Source organism: Salvelinus fontinalis, chromosome 31 (genome assembly GCF_029448725.1).
Source record: "Salvelinus fontinalis isolate EN_2023a chromosome 31, ASM2944872v1, whole genome shotgun sequence".
In the NCBI taxonomy this organism is placed as follows: Eukaryota; Metazoa; Chordata; class Actinopteri; order Salmoniformes; family Salmonidae; genus Salvelinus; species Salvelinus fontinalis.
In genome coordinates, this window is record NC_074695.1 from 32,655,954 (window position 1) to 32,675,960 (window position 20,007).

Genomic DNA, 20,007 nt, shown 5'->3' on the forward strand with positions numbered 1-20,007 from the left:
CTGATCCTCTCAAGGGTTTATACCTACAGAGAGACCCACCAGCCAGCCAGCCCCCAGTCCCTCTGTCCCCAGGCTGCAGGCGATAGGGAACCAAGCAGTGCAATAGCCACTTGTTGTTTTCTTTCACGTTTTCCCCGCTGTAATTCTACTTGTCAATACTCAGCTTGCTGAGTTTATTGGGATTGTAACACTGCAGAGTTTTTTATTTTATTGGGATTGTAACATTTTTCTCTTGTTATTCTGCATTATAGAGGAGCCATGCAGGTTTGGTCATTGGCCATATGAGAACAGCAGCACGGGGAGTTAGCTATCCCTGTACAATGGATATGACATCACTGTGTGGTACCGGCATCCCTCGGCCTCACTACTAGTACATGTTAGTCTGTTACAGATGCAGATGTACAGTGTTCTGTATTGAAGGTTTGTTTGAAGGATTGCTGGTGGGATGATGTTAAAAAATATTTACCATGTTAACCCATATTGAAAAAAGTATTAGAAATTGTACTATTGTCACTTGGTAGGATGTAGTACTATTTGACAACAACTTTTATTTGTTTGAGCCAAGTCAGATTATAATAGTTGGACATCTGTAATCTGTGTTCCCACGCACAGATCTGTAGGGAACATGCTCGGTCACATTCAGTCCTTAGAGCTGTGTTTGTGGAGACTGTGCACACACAACTCCTTTCTCTCCACAGTGTCACGACACGGTCACAGAGGCACCCCTGACCCCCTGTGGTCCAGTGGGTTAGGGTCAGCAGCACATACACACATTTCCTAATGGATTTATTGATATAAATTGTTGGGCACTCCAGCATTTCAATGGAGGATCATTGTGCATTATGATGCAAAATTATGATATTATGACATTGAAGACCAAAAAGACTGGGTATATTTTGTCTTATTCACACATACTCTCTCCTACTCTGTGTTTCAGCCTTCCGGATGGTCTTCTGTCAAAATCGACTGACATCCGCCATGGCTGCATATCTGGGCATATTTATTTTAGGTGAGTGGACGTTTCAGTTTTATCCTGCTCACTGTAAACACTGTATTACAGTAGGTCTCTAAGGTGATGTATTATCTGTCTTGGTGGCAGATGAACAACACATATCAGACAATATAGATGTAGGATCTTAATTAGAGCCAGTTTGCTACAGCAGGAAAATAATCCTGCAGCAACAGGAAATGTAAATTATTATGTGGATTATGGACATTATGGACATTTATGTAAGGGTTGGTACGTTTGGCGTAATTTCAAAGTGGAAATTGACAACTTCAGAAGCCTTTGTTGCCCTTTCCTGCAGTCAAATGACCTAGTGGCTTCATGGGTGGAATGTTATTCATATTTTTCACAATTTCATAATTATTATACATAATCTTTTTCAAATCTGGTGTTTCTATGTCAAACGGTTTTGTTATTTCAGTCTTCTGTGATCTATATAAAGTGTTATATTGGGATTCAAACTCAAAATGTAATACATTTCAACTCTATATCTGACATGGTACAGGTGTGAGGTGTATACTTTTGTTTCAATGTAGATTTGTTTAAGACTATCAAGAAACACTCAGTGTGACCCTGATTTAACCCACTTCAGTAAATGGTTCAACCTAAAATACACTACACATTTAAATGTCCCCCCCTCCAAAAAAACAAAAAAACATGACCAAAAAAACTAAATAAAAATGTTTTTCCATTGCAGGAAAGTTCTCCTGCAACAGGGTGATCAAATTAATATTCTACATCTGTATGTCTGTGTACTAACTCTATAGACCTTGATTCTAAACAGCCCCTCAGACATTGTGTTATTATTGGTCCTGTCAACAGACAGACATGGCTCCCCTTTCTCTCTCCTGACTCTTTTATTATCCACACTCGTGTTTTCCCTCCTCTGTCATTAACTGTTGACACACATGGCTGCGCCCTCTCTGAAGAGGTTCAATTAAGAGTATTGTGTGTGAGCGCCTCTGCTTTCTACTCACCGACGAAAGGTACACACAAAAGACAGGGGAAACTATCCACCAGAGAGAGGGGCGACTAGACTAGAGTCCTCTCATCACCCCCATCCAGAACCACAGCGCTCTGAGTACACAAATACTCTCAGTGTTGAAATACATATTGTTGATGTTTGTCACTCAGAATCAGCTGCTTACCCTGAACACCAGGATGAATGTTGTATTTCATGAGTTTATTGAGCATTGAAAATACAATTTTCCAACTCTTACTTACCTGAATCAGCAATAGGCATATTATGCCGTAGACTCCCACACTGGAGGACAACAATAGTTTGAGGCATCTGGTTTTGAAAACAGGCCTTGATGACCTTGTACTATACATAAGAGCCCCACAGGCCACAACAACTCACTGTTGTCTCCACTCCTCCAGTCACACTACACGCAAAGAAATGCTGTGTTGCTGGGTTGCAGGCATTGGGTCACTTATGGGTTGTTTTCTTTACAAAACTGCTGGGTTATTGATGCTGGGTTTTAGATGCTGGGTTATGGAGGCGTGGCATAGTACACTTGTGTAAGCCTTTAAGATAGTCCTTTTTGGCCTCCCGGGAGAGTAAATGTCATCCCGGGTCATCTGTTCTGTGGTTATCACATGTTAAGGTTGGGTTGTTTTTAACCCAGTATTATTTTGGAGTGTAACGTCTGAACTTACCTCGCTCAGAACCCTGTGTTTGTGGTTCTTTCAAATCAAATCAAAGACACTTTTATTTGTCACATGCGCCGAATAAAACAACTATAGACTTTAACGTGAAATGCTTACTTACGAGCCCTTTCCCATCAATGCAGGTAAAAAGTAGAAAATTAACAAATAGATAAAAAGAAAATAGGAACACAATAAAATAACAATAACAAGGCTATATACAAGGAGTACCGGTACCAAGTCAGTGTACTGAGGTACGAGGTAGTTGGGGTGATTCATTGAGGTAATATGTAATTTTGATTAGGTGATTGATTGAAGTACTATGTACATGTAGGTGGGGGAGAAAAGCAGAACGTCTGGGTAGCCGTTTAATTAACTGTTCAACATTCTTATGGCTTTGGGGTAGAAGCTGTTCAGAAGCCTTTTTGTCCCAGACTTGGCTCTGTGGTACCAATTACCGTGCGGTAGCACAGGGAACAGACTGACTTGGGTGGCTAGAGTCTTTGACAATTTTTAAGGCCTTCCTTTGACATTGCCTGATATGGAGGTCCTGGATGACAGGGAGCTCGGCCTCAGTGATGTAATTGGCCGTACGCACTACCCTCTGTAGCGCCTTGCGGTCGGATGCCAGTCAGTTGCCATACCAAGTGGTGATGCAACCATTCAAGATGCTCTCGATGGTGCAGCTGTAGAACTTTTTCAGGATCTGAGGGCCCATGCCAAATCTTTTCAGCCTTCTGAGGGGGAAGAGACATGGTTGTGCCCTCTACACAACTGTGTTGGTGTGTTTGGACCATGAAAGGTCCTTAGTGATGTGGACACCGAGGAACTTAAAGCTCTAGATCGTGTCCACTACAACCCCATCGATTCCCTGTAGGCTGTCTCATCGTTTTCAGTGATCAGGCCTTTCACTGTCGTTTCGTCAGCAAACTTAATGATGGTGTTGGAGTCGTGTGCGATCACACAGTTCTGGGTGAACAGGGAGTACAGGAGGGGGCTAAGCACGCACCTCTGAAGGGCACCCGTGTTGAGGGTCAGCGTGGCGAATGTGTTGTTGCATACCCTCACCACCTGGGGGCGGCTCATCAGAAAGTCCAGTACCCAATTGCAGAGGGAGGTGATTAATCTCAGATACTTAGTTTAGTGATGAGCTTGTAGGGCATTATGGTGTTGAATGCTGAGCTTTAGTCAATGAACAGCATTCTCACTTAGGTGTTCCTTTTGTCCAGGTGGGAAAGAGCATTGTGGAGTGCAATAGTGATTGCATCATATGTGGATCTGTTGGGATGGTATGCGAATTGGAGTGGGCCCAGGGTGTCTGGGATGATGGTGTTGTTGTGAGCCATGACCAGCCTTTCAATGCATTTCAGGGCTACAGATGTGAGTGCTATAGTCTTTTAGACAGGTTACCTTGGCGTTCTTGGGTACAGGGACTCAAGTGGTCTACTTGAAAAATAATGGTTCTTCGGAGGGCGTTGCGGGATTTCTTATAAGCGTCCAGATTTGTGTCTCACTCCTTGAAAGCTTCATTCTAGCCTTTAGCTCAGTGTGGATTTTGCCTTTAATCTATGGCTTTTGGTTAGGATATGTACGTACGGTCACTGTGGGGACTACGTCGTCGATGCAGTTATTAAAGAAGCCAGAGACTAATGTGGTAAATTCCTCGCCCGTTATACCCTCCTTGCCTAGTCTCTCCTACTTTCCCTTCATTCCAACCAGTGGTTCTGTTTGAGAAATAGAAGCTTGCCAAGGTGAGCTGGCAAGCTTCTATTTCTCAAACAGAACCACTGCTTTTTTGTTGCCTCTCTCCAGCGGTGGGTTGGATAAGAATTAGATCAGTTTAACCCTGGGGTCTGGAGAATCCTATTGCACAGCACACTGAAATTAAAGTTTGAAGGATTTGATTATTTAACATATCCCATATTTATGCAGCCAAAAATCAAGGCTGGAAGGAAGGGAAAGTAGGAGAGACTAGGCAAGGAGGGTATAACAGGGAGGAGAGGAGGAGAAGGAAGACAGAGGTCAGTAATTGGTGGTTGTATACTACATAGAGAAAAGAGAGAGCACAGCAAGGGTGTGAGAGTAAGAAAAGCTCATTAGTGTCCATATTCGAAAGAAAGTGGTGATAGAGAAAGGGAGGGCTATTAGAGCACAACTTCATTACCAGCAGTGTGAGAAAGCAGAGAAAGCCCAGTCTCTGTGCTCTGCAGCAGTTGCACATACAGACTGATTCACCACTTTCCTCAAATCAATCAATCAAATTTGATTTGTCACATGCACCAAATACAAAGGGTGTAGACTTAAAGATATTTCCTGGTTGCTAAAATTCTAATAGTTTGCCTAATTTCAGTTTACGTGACAAAACAAGCAAGTATAGTGTAGATAATCATTATAATCAATCTAAACCGCTGTGAAATATTTTTTCCATAACCAAAAATATTGTATTTTCAGCAGTTTGAAGCTGGTGTACAAAACTGAAACTAAAATACGTAAAAACCGAATTTAAGACCGGGAAGCATAGAAATAGCACAAGTAGAACAGATCCAACGCTTCTTAGACTTGTTTTCAATGAGAATGACATATCTATAACTCACATTTGTATGTGAATTTGGTTGGGTCTCCCAAAACTGTGAAATGCTTGCCAACGAAGCAGATTAATATGTATATACAGTATATATATATATATATATAAAGAAAAATAGTAACACAAGAGGAGTAAAACACACAAAAAGGGAGTTATAAACAGGTAGTACCAGTACCAGATCAATGTGCAGGTAGGTGTATTTGAGGTAGATATGTACATGCAGGCAGGGTAAAGTGACTAGGCATCAGGATAGATAATAATAAGAGTAAAATATAGAGTAGCAGCAGCATATGATGAGTGTAAAAGTGTGTGTGTGTGTGTGTGTCTTGTGTCTGTATGCATGTGTGAATGTGTGTTTGTGTTGTTGGTATGCGTGTGTGTGTTACGTGTGTGTGTGCGTATGTGAGTGTGGGTTTTGTGTGAGAGTGTCAGTCTAGTGTGTGTGTGACTGTGTATATGGTGTGTATATATAGTCTTGTGAGTGTGCATAGGGTCAGTGCAGATAGTTCAGGTAACCATTAATTTACTATTTAGCAGCCTTATGGCTATTTAGAAGTTTTATGGCTTGGGGGTAGAAGCTGTCTTGGAGGCTAGAGCTACCGCTTCCAAGAAATGGGACACAGGCATGGACACATGGAAGAAATCTTGCTAGGACCTTCCTGACGAGACTGCCCCAGGTGGTGAGGGTAGGAAATAACACTTCCGCCACGCTGACCCTCAACACGGGGGCACCTCCAGGATGTGTGCTTAGTCCCCTCCTGTACTCCCTGCTCCAGAGACTTCTCCAAAAGGTGGAGAGGAACACCCAGAGTGTGACACAGAGTTGCACTTACTTGTTTCAGATGCTGACCCCCCTCCTGTCACAGCACCACAGACTCCAGTGCCAATGACTTCCCGTGGCAGATTTGTCAAACCACCGGACAGATATGGAGAGTATGTGCAGTAGTTAACACATAGCCTGCATAATGTGGCAGAATAATCCCGCTGCAGCTATGAAGGTGACAGTCAACCCAGCCCACCTTAGGCTAGATTAGTTACATTGAAGAAACAAGGGAATGTTTAGTCGACAGAAAATTAGTTGATGTTTTATATGAGTAGTTTACGACTATAGACTAGAGGTCGACTGATTATGATTTTTCAACGCTGATACCGATTATTGGAGGACCAAAAAAAGCCGATACCGATTAACTGGCCGATTTTTTGTTGTTGTTGTTGTTGTAATAATAAAATCAAAATTAAAATTACAACAATACTGAATGAACACTTATTTTAACTTAATATAATACATCAACAAAATCAATTTAGCCTCAAATAAGTAATGAAACATGTTCAATTTGGTTTAAATAATGCAAAAACAAAGTGTTGGAGAAGGAATTAAAAGAGCAATATGTGCCATGTAAGAAAGCTAACGTTTAAGTTCCTTGCTCAGAACATGAGAACATATGATAGCTGGTGGTTCCTTTTAACATGAGTCTTCAATATTCCCAGGTAAGAAGATTTAGGTTGTAGTTATTATAGGAATTATAGAACTATTTCTCTCTATACGATTTGTATTTCATATACCTTTGACTATTGGATGTTCTTATAGGCACTTTAGTATTGCCAGTGTAACAGTATAGCTTCCGTCCCTCTCCTCGCTCCTACCTGGGCTCGAACCAGGAACACATCGACAACAGCCACCCTCGAAGCAGCATTACCCATCGCTCCACAAAACCTGCCTCTGCAAGGGGAACAACTACTCCAAGTCTCAGAGCGAGTGACGTTTGAAACGCTATTAGCGCGCACCCCGCTAACTAGCTAGCCATTTCACATCGGTTACACCAGCCTAATCTCGGGAGTTGATAGGCTTAAAGTCATAAACAGCGCAATGCTCGTGGAGTGCAATGTAAAGCAGGTGGTTAGAGCGAAGGACTAGTTAACCGTAAGGTTGCAAAATTGAATCTCCGAGCTGACAAGGTAAAAATATTTCGTTCTGCCCCTGAACAAGGCAGTTAACCCACCGTTCCTAGGCCTTCATTGAAAATAAGTGTTACGGCTCTCGTCGAAAGGAGTGGACCAAAGCGCAGCGTGGAAAGTGTTCATGATATTATTTGTCAAAAAACACTCAAACAAAATAACCAAAGTGAAAAATTGAGAACGCACAGTTCTGTAAGGCAAAGAAACTATACAGAAAACAAGATCCCACAAAACCCAAACGGAAAATGACAACTTATATATGATCCCCAATCAGAGACAACGATAGACAGCTGCCTCTGATTGAGAACCACACTCAGCCAAAACAAAGAAATAGAAAACATAGAATGCCCACCCAAATCACACCCTGACCTAACCAAAATAGAGAAATAAAAAGGCTCTCTAAGGTCAGGGTGTGACAATAAGAATATGTTCTTAACTGACTTGCCTAGTTAAGTAAAGGTGTAAAAAAAAAAAATATTATTACAACTTGAAATCGGCCCTAATTAATCGGCCATTCCGATTAATCGGTCGGCCTCTACTATAGACACCCATTAATGTAATGTGATGTTTTGACACATTTTAGAAACACACGTATTGAAAGATTCAAAGAAAGTCTGATGTGATGTACTTATTGTAGCACAGGGCGCTAAACCGCAGGTGTGTATGGTGTTTCCTCCAGAGTAGCGCAGCACAGCGCAGGTTGAGTTTTATGCAGAGAAGGGATTTGTCTCTGCTTTACTGTGTTGCTGCCATTGTTCTGCTGGCTGATGATCCTGCCTCTGATCTTTCACCAGTCTCTTACTACAAAAGAGGAGCCACTCCTCAGACAGCTGTTCAGGCGAGATCTGATGCAGTAATGGATCTGTATAGCTTTGCACGTGCAGCTCCACCCTTTGTTTACGTAATGGTAATTGCTAAACAACACACAAAAGGTATAGGAGTTCGCTGTAAAATATAACCAGGGTTGAATGGATGGAACCTGAGAATGACAGAATTCAGGGGTTCCCTCTGTATGACAGGGTTCCACCACCATAACTTAAGATGCCAGAACAGTGAGCACTGAAAGCTTTGATGCTCTGAATGATTATTTTTTAACTTCTCTGTTCATGCAACACCACCTTATTCGGTAATCTCACAGGGTAAGATTCAGTTGAAAATCTGTTATTTAAATCCAACAGAATTTGGGGCATTTCTGGAATGTCTGGCAAATGATAGGTTACTAGCAGCAGCTCTTGTCTCTGTATGGTTGTCAGAATGGGCCTCTTCAGGGTTCATTGGTGACTGAGGTGTGTTTTGACAGAGGGGTCCGGTCCACACACACACATACAGTATATGCAGCCAGTGAGCTATGAAGTGTGTTCCGGTGACTACTGTCTGTCTGTCCTCCCAGCCCAGGAGCCAGACAGCCATTCGCCACTCCTCTTCCACCTGGGCGTCATCGTTTCTTTCCCAGGAACTCAGGTCTAATCCAGTTAAAGACAGATTACCGGGTCTTGTGATTTTCGTAAACCCTCCCTCTCCCTCCTTCCCTGGGTGGCACTGGCACAAAGTTCAGACTGCTAGGTATTCTGGGATATGTGCCCTTTTCTCCTCACTCCTCTGCAGTCAGGAATCTGGGTCATATTCTCTGTTAATGACTGTAACTGGGAAACATGTATTGCAAGTGTGTGGAAGTGTTACCTTTTACCTTCCATCTGTATCAATTGGTGCTTTGCTATGTGCTGCCCTACTGTACAATCAATACAGAACTGAATATTTTCTAGACTTGTGTCCTGTTCAGTGGAGGCTGCTGAGGGGAGGAAGGCTGTATTTATTATGCCTTATGCTGTAAGGCATAATAATGGCTGGAATGGAGTTTAATGGATGGAATGGTATCAAACACATAAAAACCATGTTTTGGATATCGTTCCATTTAATCTATTCCAGCTTTTATTATGAGCCGTTCTCCCCTTAGCAGCCTCCACTGGTCCTGTTCAATGTTAAATTAACCATCAGTGAGAATGTGTACAAATCTTCCAATCACAGCACAGCCCCCTATAGTTATCTGACTCAATTCATGGGATTGTCTAATGATGACAGTACAGTGACTCACACACTGGGCTTTAGGGCTGGGAGGCCATTCCACTGACTGGAATATGGTGTCAGAGAAGAGAGGGACCTGAAGGGACTGGATTCAAATCCAACAGATCACTGGAGCTCTGATACTGTATGCTTGACCAGTACACTTGGGCTCCCGAGTGGCGCAGCGGTTTAAGGCACTGCATCTCAGTGCTAGAGTGCTGGAGGCATCACCGGGCTGTATCACAACCGGCCGTGATCGGGAGTCCCATAGGGCGGCGCACAATTGGCCCAGCGTCGTCCGGGTTAGAGGAATGGTTTGGCCGGGGTAGGCCGTCATTGTAAAATAAGAATTTGTTCTAAACTGACTTGTCTAGTTAAATAAAATGTAAAAGAAAAATAGGGAGTGATGACCCAGACACAGTTTGTAGGAGCTGCTGTTATTGGATATGGGTCAACAATGACAGTTATGAGGGCAGTGGAGCAACTGATGAATAGCCGATGGAGAGATGATCTCTGAGTAAACAGTGTTAGATCCAGTAGAGGAAACAGAGGTTGATAGGTCCTGGCCCTAGCAGCTCTGACAGACAATGGATTCACTGCTCAGCTCAGTGCTCCATTCCAGTGGCTGAGAAAGGGTCAGGTGGTGTGTGGATTAAGCCTTGACTCCCAGAAGAAAGGCAGCTGTACTACTGAAGCCCAGTAGCGTGGAGGATCTATATGCTGTCAGCCTGACTGCCTATGCCTGGTTCCTCTGCCCTCCCTGGTCCCCTGTCCCAGCCCGTATAGAGATAAGCACCACAGAGCATGTTGGACGGGCCCTCCACACTCCAACACACATGTTCTACCTCTGCACAGGGGCATTGTGAGAAGGGGCGGAGTGTTTGGAACAGTCCGTGTTTGACACCTGGAATGTTTTTCTTAATAAATACACGTTTCCCCTCTCGCAGTCTCCCTGCATTTTTACTGTAGAGCCCGGTACAGAATGGAGATGGGATGTTAGGCAAGTGTGTGTCTGCCTACGCCTTCCTTCTTCGGCATGCGTGTGTGTGTAGCTACGTGGCGGGCGGCGTACAGACACATGCTTGACCAACGCTCTAATCAGACTGAGAAACCAGCTGTTGTCAACAGCAGTTTTGAAACCTACGAAAGCCCTGTGTTCTTCTCTGCACGCTCCAATACGTTAGCATTAGGACCCGATCTAACAGTAACGTTCTCACACATGTCGTCAGGAATGATCTAAAAAGGTGTTATTTGAGACCCATGATGTAAATGGTAGTTTTACTTTATATATGTCAATTTCATCAGTGATTTTGGTGAGCATCTGTACTGTACCTTCTCCTGAGTTAAATAAAACATGAAGAGGCGTTGAGCAGAAGGGACAGCGTCTACACTGGTCTACTGTATATTAAACAATGGGTCCTTAGGTCAGATTTGAAATGCTCTTTGAAGTGTATGTTGTTGTTATTTTTGTCATTTTGGGGGGGGAAAGACAGATGAATGCAATAACAGAGTAGGTGAAGGCAGACCCTGGGGTGGCTTTACCAGGGCCCTCCCCAAATACACTCTTACAAAAGACATACACACACACACACACACACACACACACACACACACACACACACACACACACACACACACACACATACATACATGCGCACACATTCTCTTTGCTAGTCGGTGCAGGAGAAAACAAGGTAAAGGATATATTACAGATATCGTATCACCCACCAGAGAGGAGGGGGCTTGACATCACTGTCAAGTCTAAGAAGTCAGAGCTATTTAGAAAAATGATATGTGTGTGTTGTCTGCTAACAGAGCACCCTTTTGCAGTGGTGCCTTGTAATTATCAGCCAAAACCCAGACTAGGTGCACTGTATATTTCAACAACGGTGAGAAAATAGAAAAGTCATATGAAGGGAAGATATACCTCCAACATCACATACTGTCATCATAGTGAACCATAGTGAGGTGAACAATTCAACACACTGAGATACAGAAGATTGCCCCTTCCAATGTCCAGTCATGCAACACACCGACATTGCAGCTTAGAGAAGCCATTAGGCTCTGTATCACGGTCAGAGATAACTTGTCACAGCCAGGGAGGGGTCCTAGGCGTCACAGTCACTCCCACCCCCCGCTATCTTTGTCCTACATCTCTGGTGAACTTCAGGTATTCTCTGTGGGCTAATGTACAACACTCCTAAACAGACTTTTCTGTTTGCCCAGGGAGAGTCGGATATGAGCAGATATCAACATTCCAAAGGTCACACTTTGATTTAACTGCAGCTTTACTGTACCGGTACATGTGTGTGAGTAGCTGAATGCCTCGGGTTAATTAAGGCCCAGTGGCATATTGCCTTGTGTGAATGTTTTACTTCTCCTTTACTGGAATTCTGGGAATCTGCTTCAGTTAAATATTTTACTTGAACAGGGGCCAACTCATAGCACAGGTATAGGATCTTCATTTGATCACCCTGTTGCAGGAGAAGACTTCGGAAGCTTGTAATTTCCACTTAGACATATCAGACTCAGCCCTATGTTTACTTGGTTCTCCTTAACATGCCCTAATGACTGGGTGTCTTTGGGAAATATGATATATTTCATTTCTCATGGGTAACACAGGATGTTTTTAATTCCACATCACACCTTCCACCTCCGTCGTGTCCCAACATGCTGTGTGTTTGATGTTACCTGGGCCTCTGATGTTGAAAGGGGCCCCAGCGATCTCTGTATCTCTTTCCACATCTCTAGCTGCCTCTCTATTTCTCCCGCTCTGTAGAAAGTCATCAGTCCCCCCTTTCTTTTCTCTGTCACCCCCTTCCTACCTCTTCACTCTTTCTCTCTTTGCCTTTTTTTTATTCCCCTCACTCAATCACTCTCGCTTCCTCTCTTATTGCTCTCAACCATGATGAGAGTGGTTTTTCAGAGTCAGTGATGTGGGGACAAATTTACGTGGATGAGAGGGACAACAGGGTGTAATACTCAGAGCCCAAATAGGGTATAATAGGGCAATTCTGCAGTGGCCCTGGCCCCTTCTGAAAAGCTACCTTGAACACAAGGGTCTCCTCCAGGTGCAGAAGACAGATTATGGCAGTGCGTTAAAGATGAGGTTGCAAAAACGACAACAACCACATTTATTGTCTCTATTTTAACAGCCACCATTCAGCTGTGAGGAGCCCGAAGCAGCACTAGTAGTAGTATGTCAGAGAGTCCAACCAGTGTCCTAGAGACAGCCTAGGGGAATCAGTGATTTATTTACCTCTCTTCAATGTTCACCTCAGATTCCTGGCTTAAGGGCAGTAAAGCAACTTGACCCTTGTCCATTAGATTTCAATCCTTTTTTGACCATACACCTTTTAATTTGAACAAAACTTTTCATACATATTTGCTGATGGTAGAAGTGGTCAGAATGTTACTTTCTGGACCTGAATGCCAAAACATTTAGGATAGAGGTGCTCAAAGTTGACCCATTTTGCATACCCCACCCTACCATAAAGCATCCATGTCTTCATCACTGGAAAATATAAAAGGCTGAGACACAGTGTGCTCTTGAATACGGTCCACCAACCGTCAACTTAAATTGCAATGTCTCTTCTACGATTTCAATAGATTTCCTATGGAAGATTGAAATTATAATACTGATATTCCCATTAAACTGATATTCCCATTCAAGTCAACATGTGTGGACTTCCAAACATCTTTGTACCACCATTTGAAAGTAAACATTTTGTTTTTGTTCCCGTTTTAGTACATTTATCAGCCAAAACATGACACCCATCCTGTATTCAAGAGCATCTCAACCGATGGTGGGAAAAACACTCACAACTGTAGCATAGTCTAAGCTACAACAAATGCGAAAATGAAGAATATCGTAGTTTACTCGTTTTTACATAATTGATGTGAAAGGTAAAACAATGATATTATTTGTATTAAAAATAACATTTGTTTCAAGAAAATGTTAAATAGTTTGTAAGCTTTAAATGGTATCAGACTTTTCCAGGGATGAAGACGTTGGATTTCTCATGGTAGGTCTCCTGACCTCAGAGTCTGGAAAGGCTGTTTTGATGTGTCGGTATGATGCATGGATAATGAAGGGGGCTGTGCTTTTTTACTGATTGGTTCTCCTTTGTGTCTTTCTCACACAAACACCCACATGGACAGCCACACACAGCCCTGAGCGCTGCCCCCTTCCATTATAACTGTTGGATTTTCAAATCCAAACAACGTGAGGTCTCAACCCCCCCAGGAAAACATTTTACATCTGAGAGAACTGATCAAAGCTCAGCCAGAAATAAGCACAACTCTGACCGAATACTGCATTTACAACGGCCTCCTGTCCAGACCAGTGCGTCAGGTCTTCCTCGCTCACCATGTGAGTCGTGTCAGCCAGGCTAAGGGTGGGGTATGCAAAAAAGGTCAACTTTGAGCATCTATATCTCCTAATTGTTTTGGCATTCAGGTCCAAAATGTGACTTTCTGACCATTTCTACCGTGGGCAAATATGTATAAAGTTTTGTTCAAAACTAAAGGGGTGCTCAAAAAGGGATTGAAATCAAATGGAATGACCCCTATGTAACCTGATGTGATACCATTATTTACTGTCACGACTTCCGCCGAAGTCGGCTCCTCTCCTTGTTCGGGCGGCGTTCGGCGGTCGACGTCACCGGCTTTCTAGCCATTGCCGCTCCATTTTCTCATTGTTCCATTTGTTTTGTCTTGTTCCCTGCACACCTGGTTTGCATTCCCTAATCACACTGCATGTATTTATTCCTCTGTTTCCCCCCATGTCTTTGTGTGAAATTGTTTTGTTACGTGTTTTGTGTGATGAGCCAGACTGGTTTTCCCCCCGGGTATCGTATTTTGACCCGTTGTATGTATTTGTCATACATTTGTATATTTGTGAGTGTTTTCGCGCTTATTGACTTTTACCTGTGGCTGGAGGATTTTGGACGCAGTTGCGTCTGTCTTTTGTGCTGTTGCCAAATAATAGTGTGCCTGATCACAACTCACTGCTCTCCTGCACCTGACTTCGTACCAGTAGCGCACAACCTTGACAATTTACATTAGTTAACTTGACACTGACTCTATCTGCCCTGTCTGTCATGACAATTACTACAGATCTGCAACGGAAAACAGTTACTGCGTTTTCATAGAGAATATGGCATCCTGTTACATGTATTTTGTTACTCCCCAACGATAGTAGTAACCCAGTAACCACTGTAGAATTGTCTATGATGGAAAACAGAGATGTTTTCCTGTGATTTCCCAGTCAGGGTGGGACTGTAACGCACCTAGCGTAGTGTACAGGAGTGGCTGTATGCAGAGTGAGCTCATCCTCTGGTCCTGCCTGCTGACTGAACACTGTAAACACTATGCTCTTAGTGATACAGATATCACTCCTGTGGAAAGACAATCCCATTGTCTCCAGTCACGAAGCATGAAGTCATTACCCATTACCCTGTAAAGTTCTCTTTACAGACCGCAAATATCACATGATACCTGAGTATAACTGTGTATATGTAATTTCTTTATGTCTCTGATCTCCATAATATTGAACACTTCAATCCATATGCTTTATAAATGATATAGGAACTAATCTAGTGGTGTTTTGTATTATTTACCTTCCTCTTCCCTGTCCTCAATCACCCCTCAGCTCTGAGTGTTGTGGGACAGCAGCTCCCCTCCAGCCCGCATGGCTGCATGGAGGGCAGCTGTTACCCGGCAACAGGCAACCTGTTGATTGGCCGAGCCATTAATCTCAGCGCCACCTCCACTTGTGGTCTTCATGGGCCTGAACACTACTGCATAGTCAGCCACCTGCAGGTGAGAACACACACATGCACACACACCTGGACTTGAACCTAAACCTGTGTTGGAAATAAGACCCATTATCCGTCTTACCCCACCCCACAATTGGTCATGTCTCTCAGTAGAAGTCAGGACATCCGGTGGGGTGAGGGGCTTGTCTGTTTCCATCTTTAAGTGTGCCCCCCCCTTGACTTCCTAGCCTCCCAATGTCTCAATGTCCCAGGTGTACAGCGCACCCCACCTCCCTCCCTCCTCCCACCCCTCCCTACATCCCCCTCTCTCTCTCCCTCCATCACCTGACACATGTTGACTTGAAGCCTGCATGTATGTGTTCTGCCTTATTGTGGGCAGCAGATACGACAACACATTGTGGAGTGTTATAGGGTTACATGATTGACAGGTGGTGACTGTGGAATGGCTCAGGTGGTGACAGCCCCTCATACTGCAGCTCCAGATGGGAACTATCATCTGTCAGTCAAATCACTCAACTGCTACTTCACCGGGCCACACCAAACACCCGTCTCAATCAGTTCTATTCATTCCACTGCTACTTCACCGGGCCACACCAAACACCCGTCTCAATCAGTTCTATTCATTCCACTGCTACTTCACCGGCCCACACCAAACACCCGTCTCAATCAGTTCTATTCATTCCACTGCGTTTTTTCCTCTTTTTCGGTAGTTGTACTCATTTTGTCCTGGTTTTCTTTTTATAATACCTGTAGTGGTATGTGCACAAAAAGTATGATTTAAAAAACATTTGCCCGGTCAATTCATTTTGTAACAAATGCAGCTACTGGTTACTTCCTGCATCTTCCTACAGTAATCTGATGATGTCAGTGTAGTGGCTGGTCCTACAGTAATCTGATGATGCCGGTGTAGTGACTGGGCCAAGTCCAGGGCTGGGGACTGATCTGCAGTAATCTTCCTATGGGCTGTTTGTTGTGACTCTCCATCAGAGGGGCTCCCGTCTGGCCCCACGACCCACCTGATGGACTGGAACTAAAGCTTTAACGCTAGCCCAGCTTCCACTGGATCGAGGATGGGGGAGCATGGAGGAGCCAGTGGGCTGAGACACTCATAAGCCACCATCTTCCTGTGTCAATGAAGATCAGTCAAATCAACGTCTTAGATGAGTGCTAGTTATAATTTGAGTGTCCGCCGAGCTTGACTAATGGGAGGTAAATACATCTAAGATTACATTTACATTTTAGTCATTTAGCAGACGCTCTTATCCAGAGCGACTTACAGTAGAGTGCATACATTTTATTACATTTTTACATACTGAGACAAGGATATCCCTACCGGCCAAACCCTCCCTAACCCGGACGACGCCATGCCAATTGTGCGTCGCCCCACGGACCTCCCGGTTGCGGCCGGCTGCGACAGAGCCTGGGCGCGAACCCAGCCCAGCCTGGGCGCGAACCCAGAGACTCTGGTGGCGCAGCTAGCACTGCGATGCAGTGCCCTAGACCACTGCGCCACCCGGGAGATGTGAGGAGAGGCAGAGAGGTTTGGCGATGGAGGATCAGTGTAAGATGGTAGCCTTAGCTTGAAGAGAGGAATGCTTTTATAAGACGAAGTCCTAAATGAGGGTGTGAAAAGGAGATTTAGGGTTTAAAGCTGGTTGGACAGTCATGTGCATGTGTTGGGTAACCCACCTACTTATACACATTTTATGCTTTCCTATTGATTTCTCCCCGCAATCCTTTCACATAAGTGTTGTTAGAGGCGTAATCTCCCTTAACAACAACCTAGTTAAGAGACCCTGCTCTGGCTTTTTTCCATGCCCCCCTCACGTCCTCTCTGCCCCCTCACTATTCACCCAATCCGCTTCACAGTAATTAAGACTATGATCCAGGGGACCATGTTACCACTGCCTGGCTCTGGTCCCGCTAGCTGCCATTGTGACTTGCAAATGAGTGGACGACCTACATTTCGAGTTTCCATAGGCAACCAGGGTTTTCCTGTTGGTGGTGTCAAACTCCTAGATACACACGTTAACCGAATGTCGTAATTTAAGGAACATATCTATTTAAGTCAGCGTTACTGTATCACACACAAGTAAACAAATCCCAAATGGGGTCATCTGGTGTAAACATACTGTTACACCTTCTGATTATGTCTCCCTGTAGGAATTGGACAAGTGTTTTGCGTGTAACTCTCAGCGGCCTTATGACCCGTACTACCACAAAAACAGTCACCGCGTGGAGAACGTCATCCAGCTCAAGGACAGCAACGAAGACCTCACATGGTGGCAGTCCGTCAACGGTGTGTGTTTGTGTGTCTGTGTCTGTGTGTGTATGTGTGAATGTGTGTATGTGTGTGTGTGAATGTCTCTGCTGTAATAATCTCTCATTATGTTTTGTGTGATTTATTCCCTACAGGAGAGGAGGGTGTCAGTATCAGACTCAATCTGGAGGCAGAATTCCACTTCACTCACCTCATCATGAAGTTTAAGGTGAGAGTATGTGTGTGTGTGCTGCTGTCTGATGGCAGCTCAGGAATTTGTTGAGTAATATCCAAGAGACAGGAATCCAAACTATCTCCAAACATATTATTAGCAATAAAACAGACGTGTAATAACTGTCACATAAATCATTCTGAGTCCCAGCCGTTCCTGAATTCTGTTCCGGCTGTTCCATCTCTCTTTCCAAAGACATTCCGACCGGCCGCCATGCTGATCGAGCGTTCGGCTGATTTTGGTCGCTCCTGGAGACCGTACCGCTATTTTGCCTACAACTGCACCAAGACGTTCCCACGCGTGCCCGCCCATGCCCTCCACTACATCAATGATGTCATCTGTGAGGAGAGATACTCTGACATCGAGCCCTCCACGGAAGGAGAGGTAAGGCCATGAAGCGAGTTAGGGACAATGATGGAGTTTCCTTCTTTAGATGAAGAAATGTGCATTTGCTGATTATCTGAGCTGTGAGATGACTCTCGTTTACTTTCTCTTCTCTTGCAGGTCATTTATAAGGTGCTCGACCCTGCCATACATGTGAAAGACCCATACAGTCTGGAGATTCAAGGTGAGACAAATACTTGGGAAATTAGATCAATTAAGAGGACAATCAGAGGACTACTGAAAGTGACCTAAAAACGATACATTTTATAGGACTCCATTAATTGACATAATGAAAGATTTGTGTAAACATCCCCTTTTATTCGGTAGAGCTGTTGCGGATCACCAACCTGCGGATCAACTTCACCAAGCTGCACACCCTGGGAGATAACCTGCTGGACCGGCGCTCTGACGTTCTGCAGAAGTACTACTACTCCCTGTATGAGCTGGTGGTGAGGGGCAGCTGCTTCTGCTACGGACACGCCTCAGAGTGTGCCCCCGTGCCAGGGGTTGATGCCAGGGACAGTGGCATGGTGGGTAGGACCGAGGCATAGAAAATATCCAGTCTCCAACTCTTTTTACTCCTCAGTTTGTGTCAGCTAGCCTAGCGGTTAATAGCGTTGGGCCAGTAACTGAAATGTCTCTGGTTCGAATCCCGAGCCCGTCTGGGTTTAAAATCTGCCGATGTGCCCCTGAGCCAGGTACTTAACCCTAATTGCTCCTGTAAATCGGTCTGCATAAGAGCGTCTGCTAAATGACAAAAATGAAAATGTCATATGTTGTCTGTCTGTGGGAACCCTTGGTCATTGCATATGCCGATGACTGTGATAAATGTCCAAGAGACAATGGTAGCTGTCATGTTTTCTTTTTGTGTTGTGATTGGTCAGATCCATGGGCGATGTGTGTGTAAACACAACACTGAGGGGTTAAACTGTGAACGCTGCAGAGACTTCCACAACGACCTGCCCTGGAGCCCAGCCGAGGCCAACGACCCTCACACATGCAGAGGTGAGACTAAACTTTACTCACCTGTAGTGGTAAGACGACACACACTCACTTGGAGTGGGAGGAATCTGTGGATGTCGTCCAACCCTACAGTATATGTAGAAGTAACACTACAGTATATGTATAAGTAACACTACAGTATATGTAGAAGTAACACTACAGTATATGTAGAAGTAACACTACAGTATACGTAGAAGTAACACTACAGTATATGTAGAAGTAACACTACAGGATATGTAGAAGTAACACTACAGGATATGTAGAAGTAACACTACAGGATATGTAGAAGTAACACTACAGTATATGTAGAAGTAACACTACAGTATATATAGAAGTAACACTACAGTATATGTAGAAGTAACACTAGAGTATATGTAGAAGTAACACTACAGTATATGTAGAAGTAACACTACAGTATATGTAGAAGTAACACTACAGGATATGTAGAAGTAACACTACAGGATATGTAGAAGTAACACTACAGGATATGTAGAAGTAACACTACAGGATATGTAGAAGTAACACTACAGGATATGTAGAAGTAACACTACAGGATATGTAGAAGTAACACTACAGTATATGTAGAAGTAACACTACAGTATATGTAGAAGTAACACTACAGTATATGTAGAAGTAACACTACAGGATATGTAGAAGTAACACTACAGAATATGTAGAAGTAACACTACAGTATATGTAGAAGTAACACTACAGAATATGTAGAAGTAACACTACAGTATATGTAGAAGTAACACTACAGTATATGTAGAAGTAACACTACAGTATATGTAGAAGTAACACTACAGGATATGTAGAAGTAACACTACAGTATATGTAGAAGTAACACTACAGGATATGTAGAAGTAACACTACAGGATATGTAGAAGTAACACTACAGGATATGTAGAAGTAACACTACAGGATATGTAGAAGTAACACTACAGTATATGTAGAAGTAACACCACAGTATATGTAGAAGTAACACTACAGTATATGTAGAAGTAACACTACAGTATATGTATATGTATAAGTAACACTACAGTATATGTAGAAGTAACACTACAGTATATGTAGAAGTAACACTACAGTATATGT

The 20,007-nt window shown here is 43.6% G+C and overlaps 1 protein-coding gene across 1 annotated transcript in view; it reads left to right on the plus strand.

The window, feature by feature from the left end:
• lamb2l (laminin, beta 2-like) overlaps positions 1 to 20,007 on the plus strand; it is a 47,625-nt gene that overhangs the window by 1,589 nt on the left and 26,029 nt on the right. Inside the window, exons 2-10 of the mRNA XM_055892255.1 lie at positions 252 to 420; positions 938 to 1,009; positions 14,908 to 15,077; positions 17,198 to 17,333; positions 17,450 to 17,523; positions 17,722 to 17,910; positions 18,031 to 18,094; positions 18,238 to 18,440; positions 18,795 to 18,915. Of these exons, the coding sequence (XP_055748230.1) occupies positions 375 to 420; positions 938 to 1,009; positions 14,908 to 15,077; positions 17,198 to 17,333; positions 17,450 to 17,523; positions 17,722 to 17,910; positions 18,031 to 18,094; positions 18,238 to 18,440; positions 18,795 to 18,915 (1,075 nt within the window). The 5' untranslated portion in view covers positions 252 to 374. The remainder of the gene's footprint in view (positions 1 to 251; positions 421 to 937; positions 1,010 to 14,907; positions 15,078 to 17,197; positions 17,334 to 17,449; positions 17,524 to 17,721; positions 17,911 to 18,030; positions 18,095 to 18,237; positions 18,441 to 18,794; positions 18,916 to 20,007) is intronic.